Raw genomic sequence first — 9250 nt, forward strand, 5'->3', positions numbered from 1 at the left:
TTCTCGGTCCATACCAGGGAAGGCCCCTTTCCCGGCTCTGAGCCTTTGACACCTTGACCATTTTCCTGGGCATTATTGATATCAAGTCGAATGAAGTTATCCGAACGAGTTGAATAAGGTTGAATGAAGGAAATCCAAATTTCCGAAAAGTTGGCATATGTCGATGTATCGATACCAGGTAGTGTATGAGAGAGTATCGCTCACGCTTCGATAGTATCGTTGTCCGGCATCGTGTCTACGGCGGCAGCGCGGTCTGTGTGTTGTTTTCTAGCGGCCCCCATCCAAATGTGATTTCGTGTATATTTTGAGGAAATTCAATGACCTCTTTGTGTTCTTGACATTGCAAATGATCCACCATAATGGACTGGACAGGGAGCGTCGGCTGCCAGAACTGTGTGGCGCTGAATAAGGCAAGTACAAGTCGACGGCGTGCTATCCGGCGTTTGCCCATTCTACGAATTCTTTACGAAAGTGGTGCTTTGACAGAGCTTAGAATGTTTTGGTTCTTTTTATATTTGGACTAATTACTTAGTCCGTTTCTATTGTGTCCAGCTTTTTGGTACAGCGTGTTTCATTCGTCACTGAATGATGACAACAAAATCTTTGATCAGTGTTCGTTTGATACACGTTCGTGTAAATGTATAGTATTAACTTGACCGATAACTGTAAACGTACTGTTTCATTATAAAAATTTATTTTCAATGCCGTTTTTTCTTATTGCCATAAGTTGCGATGTTCTGACACACCGTATTAATTTTATCATGAACTTGAATTCCAGCTAGGTTATGTTTCTTACCTTGGTTGGTTCATACCATTGTTTTGTATGAAAGTACTCAAATTTTTATACTTTTGACGTTAAAAGCCTTGACAATTAATTCTTAATTGGTCATTTCTCAGTGTATTCATACCTGCTAGCACAAATAATTATGATCTGGCAAGAATTATGGAATGGAGCTATTGTAGCTCAACAGAGCTTTGTCTTTTGTATGGACCTGTAGGCCTGAATGTTATGTGGAATCCTATGGAACTAATCACATCAATATTTCCTTAATCTTTGCAGAAATTGGAGCTATTTGATCTTTTAAAACAAAAATGTTGCAAGACCGAGTAAGTACTAATATTTTTGACAATTCTCTCATATGCTTTATTGTTTTATTAATTTTCATATATTTTTCCCTCTTTAGTGATATTACCAAAAATTTTCTTCTTCTGAAAACATCCTATGAAAAGTCTGCTAAATTATTAGAGAATAAATCCAAGAAGCTATCAGAGGCACGAAGTAAGCTCAAAGATGCTGCGAAGGCTGAAGAAATTTCTAAAAGGAAAGCGGCTGAGTTCCAGTTGCGCCTTGTTTCCTCTGACATTAAATGTCAAGACCTCTTGAAGGAACTTGATGCTGAGCGAAAGAAGAATGCCACTCTTCTCCAGGTAATCCCTGACATGTTTTATCATGCTAAAATTTCTTTGAAATACCTTGTTTTCAAAATGACTCAGTGTTTGTACCAACTCAATAACTTTTATATTCTAGGAAAAATGTCACTTTGAAAATCTAGTTGAAAGAAAAGAAAATGAAATTACTTCATTGAATATCAAATCCAAACAGTGTGAGGAGAAATTTTCAAACGACTTAAACAGCATAAATGCTAAAATGGAGAAGAAAATTAGCAGGCTGAAGGCTGAAGTACTAAAACAGCAAGGTATGTTTGGCTGTTCAGCTGGTTGTTGTGTTTTATCATTTGATGCCTTGTAGTATCAAAAATGTGTGTCTTATTTGTTTCAGAATTAAATTCAAAGTTGAAAGGTCCTGGTAATCACAAGAAAAAGTATGACAAGCTGAGGGAAGATATTGTAGATATCTTTAAGGATGGCTTAATTCTTGCTGGTGGTAAGTATATTTTATTTTAATGACAATCTGGGGCAACAATATTATTTAAGCTTATTTCCTATAACTATTACATTCCTCTTTTTCACAGAGCCCTTAAAAAGGTTTAAGAAATTATTTAATCGACTCCAAGAAAATGAAACAGCAGCCAAGCTTGAGGCCATGTTAGACACTCCATCAATGACTCCTGATGGAACGACAAGCTCAGACACTGGTGTCTTCTCTGGTGATGAGGATTTTGGCTGCCCATCTCTTGGTATGATAATCTTCTGTTATTCCTTTTTTTCTTGACACTCAACTGTACGTGATGCACACCACTGGTAGCATGCCTCTCGGCACACTGCAAATTGGTAGCATGCAGTGATTGTCAGGCACACCACAGCCTGTAGTTTGCCTAGAACTATGTTTCAGGTGGAGCTTGCCTTGTACACAGTTTAGTATGTTAAGAAGTCACAAGTTTTTCTAATAACTATTTTTTTGTCTGTGTGTGTTTTAGAAAATGATTTGGAAATGAGCTCTGACAATGATGAAGACTTTGAAAACATGGAACTGCAGTCCGATACTCCGACACATTCCAAAATGTTGATGGCCAACACTAGTCCTTCAGAAGACCGCTTCCCAACCATGGAACTTGATGCTGATTTAATACAGAACACGAGTGGCTCCAATGTCTCAAATGATTCAGTTAATGATGGAGACAGCACTCTTTGCCCCATCTCTACTGATTCAATAACTGACCATTCTGACATGGACTTAAAATTGCCTTTCACCTCAGCATCTGGCAGCTGTAATCATCTTGATGCTCAAGAACCAGTAGTCACCAGTAATAATTTCAAGTCTTCAGCCAATGCAGAAGGCCTGCCAAACATAGCTGGTTGTGACTTGAATATCAATAACCATGCGAGTGTGATGAGTCCTCTGTCCAGCCCATCAGAATTTAGCCCCAAATCAACTCCAGTAAAACCCCCTCCAACAACTATTGAGCCTATTGCTAATACATCTCATGCAGGAATCACAGATTCACTCTTCTCCCCACCAGGGGGTGATGTCAGTGCTAGTTTCCAAGGCCAAAGAAAAAATGACACTTACGAACTATCTTTTGATGTGTCCTCTTCTACGCCTAGTGACAATTGCCCCAACTCTAATGAAGTGGCACCAAGCAAATCTGACCAAAATTCTTCAGTTGCAAGTGAGACCTTGACAGGCAAATCAGATTGCAAACTTTTGGACATCTCAGTTCCCAAATCACCTGTGGAGTTAACAAACTCCGCAAACAGTCTTTGCTCGTTGGAAGCTTCAGAAGAGTTAGAGATACCACTTGGAGTTGAGAAAGAAGAATCTGCCGGTAATTCAAAAGACTTCTGTCACAGATCTGACGTTTCTGATGCTGTCAGTGATGGAAAGAGTCCGGTTGAAAAAAGCACCTCTTCTTCTATTAGCTTAGTCCATGATGGACTCTCTAAAGTTTTGCAAGATTACAAAAAGGGCTATGCAAGTTTTGTGAAAGGAGAGTCATTTATTCCTTCTAAAGATGGCAGATCAACTAAGAAGAAGAAACCAAGTGATAACTGTTTGGAGTCTGAAATTAGTGCTGCTATCTCAAAATTGTCTGCATTTAAATATCAACCTCCATCTGATAACCCAAGCTGTTCTGCAAATATTCATCATGACCTGAGTGATAACAGTATTAAAGACACCAAGGTATGTGATTTTGTGTTGAGTGTATTTCTGTAATTGTTGCAACTAATAACTTGTTCCATGATTTTTAAAATTGGTTTTTAATTTTGTTTTGCAGTCTCAAGAAGATGAATTGGATTTGGACTCCATGTTACATGAATGGAATCCTCCCACACCCATTCTACCCTTTTCTGACGATTCCTGTGGCTTTGAAAGCATTTTATCCAATAATTTGCTTGAAAATTCGCCCATAAAGTGCTTAGTGACTACGTCAGTGGGCACCAACACAGATATAACACACTTAAGGTCGACAGCTTCAAGCCCCATTTCACACCTATTTGTCCAAGATTCATCGTTATCACCTGACAAAGGCTTCAAGCATGAGAGAATATTGAAAAATGCTTATTCTAGCCCCCCAAAATTATCTTCCTGCGATAGAGCTTCCAGTCCAATGAAAATTAGGTGCAAAAACATTGGTGTGATGCCCATTGCAGAGTTTACTAGGAATGTTGCTGTAAGTCCAGTTAGGACGACAAAAAGTAGTATTGCCACAAGTCCTTCGAGATCTCTCTTTAGAGATGTTTCTGTCAGTCCTATGCAAGTTAAGAAGTTGGACTGTGCTACAAATACATCTAATTCTGGCATTAGTGTTTCAAATGATTTTGAAAATGAAGAGGAGTCTTGGTCACGTGAAGCCAAAATGCTGCAACAAACTCTTGAAGTTCTTGGATTAAGTACAGGTGCTTCATCTAGTGGTGTGTTGGACCAGTCATTAGTTGATGAATTAAGAAAAGCTTTAGAAATGGCTCTAAACAAAACATCAAAAACTGATGTTATTCCAAGGAGAAAACCGGTACATTCAAAGCAGTTTGATACCAGCTACTGCTCTTTTAATCCTTGCGAGTTTGCAGAGATATGTAATCAGCAGCATTATAATCTGCATTTATTAGCCAAAGGTAAAAATGTAGAGAAGACCATGTGCTCACGGGAGAAAAAAAGACGAAGAAAACTGAAAAGGCTAAATCACAGCAGTCGCAGACATAAAAGCCTATCCACTCCTTCATTCAAAGAGGAGATCCTGGAAGAAGATGATTCTAGTCAGAAGACAAAGAAGAAGCAGCTAACAGACCTATTTGAAGACTCCATCTCAATGAAAGAATTGTCTGAAAATAATAGTTCTAATGTAGACATAACAGATAGTGATGAGTCTTTTAATGTTAGACCTGCCATATCTTCCGAATGTTCGATCAAAAAATCTATGCCCCATCCAGAAGGTGTTGTGAGAGGCAAACGTGTTGAGCAGATGAATGTTATCGAATCTCATATCTCTGCTAAGAACCCAATGACTAGAAAATCCTTTGTTCCTGAAGCCATCCACGCTAAGAATAATGATAGACCCAAGGTCGGCGATGGTTGCAATTCCTCTGAAGACAAAAATGCAAGGGCTTCCTGTACTCTAAAAGATGCTTTAAGTGATGCCCCTGATGAAGATTTCAACCCCATTGATGAAACTTCCTCGGAATTTGAGAAAAGACCACTGGGCTCAGCCACTCCAAATGGGACAAATGTTGTGTCTCAGAGTGAACCTAACTTAGATGAGAGTGATTCATCGGACGATACCCTTATTATTGATGAAAGTATTCCTAGTACTACAACAGTTTTGCCTGAAGTATCAGAATGTAATGCTAGCACTGAAGTGCCCTCTGTGCAACTTGTCCATGAGGGTGAAAGCCTTGTTCCTGATACTGACCATTTTGTTCTACCTAAACCTCTTCGGATGTCTTTAAGGAAACGTCGTCAATCTAGCAGCAGTGAGAGCAGCACTGCAGAGAACTCCCCTGGCGTGAATGACAGTTCAGTTGTTCTTCGTAGATCTCCAAGAATGAAGAAGATTCGCATGGCTCATGATGGTCAATCTGAAGTTCTGCAAGGTTACCAAAAGGGCTACTCATATTCTATGAGAGCAGAAACGTCTGTATCTTCTGAAGGTGGCAGATCAACTGGGAAGAACAAACCAATTGACAACTCTCCAAATTTGAAAATAAGTGACAGTCTCTCCAAATTATCTGCATTTAAATTCCAATCTCCTGCAGCGAAAAATTTGGATGAACAAGCCAAGTCCAACTCCGTATCACCAGTTCCTGAAAGTGTTCAAAGAGTGAAGTCGAACACTAGACTGAGTGATAAATCTCTTAAAAGGAGTGCTGAAAATGAATCAATAGAGGAAGAATCTTCTAAACGCCTCAAACACCCTTCAATTGCAAGACCCTCTGTTGAAAATAGATTAGCTATAGTCCAAAAAGTTTCCAATTCAAGTGCAGTTGCTGAAAATGGGCTGGAGGACTCAGATACTGATATGGAATGCGATGAAGAGCCACATGCTGGAACAAAAAATACCAAAGCCACCACTACTAATAAGAGTTCCATTGCTCGAAAGCCATCCAAGCTGCAGAAACTGAGATCAACTGTCAGCAAAGCGCATCCCATGGTTCAAGGAACAAAAAACACTAGAAGTCCAGCAGTAGCCAAAGAGCACATTCAAGAGTCAGTTCAATCCACGGAGCATCCTCATGGTTCAAAATCAGAAAGTACAAAAAATCCTAAGTTAGTTGAAGGTTTTGAAGATGAAGCCTCCATTATTGAAAGGATTAGAGGGAGAGGAAACATCAGAATGGCTGCTGCTGCATCAGGTCGCACTGCACAACTCATTCAAGTCAAGCCAGGCGCCAAGAGGCATCAAAGACCACCTCTACCCAACGCTTCTGCTGGTATGTTAAAATTTTAAAGCACTGTTCTTTTCTTTTAACTCAGCCTTTTGATCTCATTTTGTTTACTTCCTGTTTCTTTTTTCCATTGATTGGTTTCCTTAGCCAGAAAGCTAGCCCATTTTGTGAATAATGATTCATTGTTTTAAAAATTTTGTGCTATTTGTTTTAGATTACATGCCAACTAAACCTTTGCCCAGAGTGGCTAGAACTCAACCACTTGTACGCCCAGCAGATCGTGTGAGTGCGTTAGGAAGAAGTACTCCTTCCCATGCAACTGAAAGGTCAATGGACCGCATTCCTTCCACAAGCACTGATTCAACCTCTGAAAGCCCTGGTCTTCGTAAGGAAGATTGTCAAGGCCTAGCTGTTCTAAATGCTCCGAAGCTAAAACTAGAGCAGTCTCTGAAGGACACAGAAGTATCAGTGCATCTCAAAACCGAAACCTATGAATCATGTTTTATTTCTGACATTGATTTGAGAATATCTACATATAGTCCTTTGGTCTATGCTCTTAGTGAACAAGAAAATTCTCGACCAGAAACTTCAAATAAAAAAGGTAAATTGAGGTAGCCTTTATGATAAGTACAGAACCCATTTCTTCGTGATACACTGTAAAACAAATATGGGAAATTTTAATTTCAGAATTAATACATACTCAAGTTTTGGTGGCTACAACTCTCAAGGACTTCATTGCTGCACCATCTTTCACTTCTACTGTGTTACAAAAAGCCGTAGATGCACTTTCAGCTCCCAATTTGTATAACATCATGCCCGTCATAGTGCAGTAAGTTTTGATGCTCTTTTTTAATTTTGACTGTATTACTTTTGTTTACATGCAAATTTATTGGAAGTATCTGTTAATTTTTCATCTTCATGAATATTATTTCTTCAGGAGTATTGTAAAAATGATGGATGATGACTTTGATACTGCCCCACTGCGTCTTGGGAACCAGCAATCTTACGTTCCCCCACTCACCCCAGTGCAACAGCAACTAGTGACACTTATTGTACAACTCTCTAGTCAACATCAACATCTGCAGCAACTGCCCCATCAACTACTAAGACTTCTAGAGTACAGAGTGTTTAGGCTAGGAGTAACACCTGAGGTATGTTAATTTGTGAAATGGGAAACCAGTGCTTTGTATCAGTATGCTATCTGTTGTTTGCTGATATGCTGTTTTGTATGTGGCAGGGGGACCGCTTAGTGTGGTGCTCAAAATTGCATGCAGCAATATGTCGGATACATCGTCTTCGCACCCAAGCCCTTATCTTTTGTTGGGACTCTCTTTATACTCTAAGAGGTCGGTCTTACTATGTTGTAAAAGCAGTCATGGATGTATGGCCTTACCTCTTTCCTGTTAATCCTTCATTTGAAAAAGGTAAGTTTGATTTCTTCGTTTACGTTTTAAGTTGATTGGATTGAAAGTCTCAAAGTAAATGATGCCATCCTGTAATCATTTGGTTTATTTTGCTCCTCAGCATGTCCCAACGCCCAAGTGCTTTTACATCTCCTGCGTAGTTTTGTGGAGGATAAAAACGGAGCTCAGCAAAGCCACTTTGATAATAGTTGGCTAAAGAGGCTGCTGAGGTCTAGTGCAATGCAGTCGCTGAGTATTAACTCCTCAACTCTAGCATCAACAATTTTTTCCAACTTAATCAGTTAGTATTGTTTTGACTTATTATACTCCTGGTATATATGACTTCATCCAGATTAGTGCAAATGTTACATTCTGTTTTTATTTTTATTTTTGACAGGTGGTGCTGCTGACACCAACGTCGCGGCGTTAGTTTTGCTTGCTAAACGTGAAGAAGAAAATTGGACAATGAGAGATATTGTAAGCATGAGGCTGCTGCCAGCTCTAGATAAATGGTGTAAAAAATCTCTTAACGATTTGGCTGGTGAACGAGTTATCTGGATTTTGAGTAAGTTTCTTAGTTTAACTGTTAATTTTTTAATATTTATTGGTATATTACTGTTTTTAATCTCAAAACCTTGCTCTCATTATGTACTTTTCAGGTTCAATATTAAGAGCAATACCACCCGAGCGGAATGGTAATACTTCTGATAATCTTATGAAGCTGTTAATTAGTGAACTCTTAAAGCCAGATACAACTTGTAAGTTGAATGAATCAATAATCGTTTTAGTGTAACCCTATTTTCCAACCCTGCTTTTTGCTCATTTTAAACTAACATATTTCATATATTTTGTTTTAGTGACACCTCAAATGCAGGAAGTGGTAGCCCTTGGACTGGTCCTCCTCTCTCGTCATAACGTTGAGAATGTAGCAATTGCTCTAGCATCCTGGAACCCCAAATATGGTCCATCAAGGGGATTCTCATCTCGCCTCCTTCAGTATTTAACTTCCGTTTTAAATAGTGGTGTTCGACCTGTACCTTGGTGGCAGAATGTTGCGGTGAAATATTCCAAGTCCCAACTGGCGGACTAGTTGTTTGTCAAATTAATTTTATGTTAATTGTATGTCAATCTTAAAAATCATTTACTTTTTGTTTTGTAAAAGTTTACCAAGGATGTGAGGGTATTCGCCTCTGTTCCTTTGATTTTTCTTTGAATCATCAAGAAAATTGAGTTGTTATTCTGTAATTCTAGTTAATGTTTGGAGAATGTTCCATCTGATTGCTGGCATGCATGTTTGAATAGTGCAAATATCAGAATTGTCAATATTGTACTTCATGTGATTAAAACTGAATGTGATCTCTACATAATTAAATGGCTCAATATGTTTTTAACATTTGTGAATTATTCAGCCCCCCCCCCTTTCCTCCCGGTCTGTTTCCATCATTTTTTCACTCGTTCAATAAAAATTTTGAGCCCTTTTCTTGAGCTCGCCCCTTGGCACCATTCAAGCGCGGGCGGGGCATCCCGCCCTGCAGACAGGCAGCTGCGAGCCTTTGCACAAAAAT

The 9250-nt window shown here is 39.1% G+C and overlaps 1 protein-coding gene across 1 annotated transcript; it reads left to right on the plus strand.

Moving 5' to 3' along the window:
* The first annotated feature begins 219 nt into the window (after positions 1-219).
* On the plus strand, positions 220-9076 carry LOC117644591. The gene is made up of 16 exons (XM_034384168.1): positions 220-410; positions 1061-1107; positions 1185-1428; positions 1529-1697; positions 1781-1885; positions 1974-2138; positions 2379-3583; positions 3678-6327; positions 6497-6883; positions 6970-7111; positions 7220-7433; positions 7520-7706; positions 7807-7986; positions 8083-8250; positions 8345-8443; positions 8543-9076. Exons 1-16 carry the CDS (start codon positions 360-362, stop codon positions 8773-8775), a joined length of 6246 nt encoding a protein of 2081 aa, XP_034240059.1. The 5' UTR covers positions 220-359; the 3' UTR covers positions 8776-9076.
* Positions 9077-9250: the final 174 nt, after the last annotated feature.

The sequence above is a fragment of the Thrips palmi genome, unplaced genomic scaffold, assembly GCF_012932325.1.
Source record: "Thrips palmi isolate BJ-2018 unplaced genomic scaffold, TpBJ-2018v1 HiC_scaffold_18, whole genome shotgun sequence".
Taxonomy (NCBI): Eukaryota; Metazoa; Arthropoda; class Insecta; order Thysanoptera; family Thripidae; genus Thrips; species Thrips palmi.

Bases quoted from the DNA above. Each gene is read 5' to 3' on its own strand.
- LOC117644591 (XM_034384168.1), top strand. From the start codon at position 360: ATGGACTGGACAGGGAGCGTCGGCTGCCAGAACTGTGTGGCGCTGAAT. The intron at 1,698-1,780 runs GTATGTTTGGCT...TATTTGTTTCAG, and splicing joins TGAAGTACTAAAACAGCAAG to AATTAAATTCAAAGTTGAAA. The intron at 6,884-6,969 runs GTAAATTGAGGT...TTTTAATTTCAG, and splicing joins AGAAACTTCAAATAAAAAAG to AATTAATACATACTCAAGTT.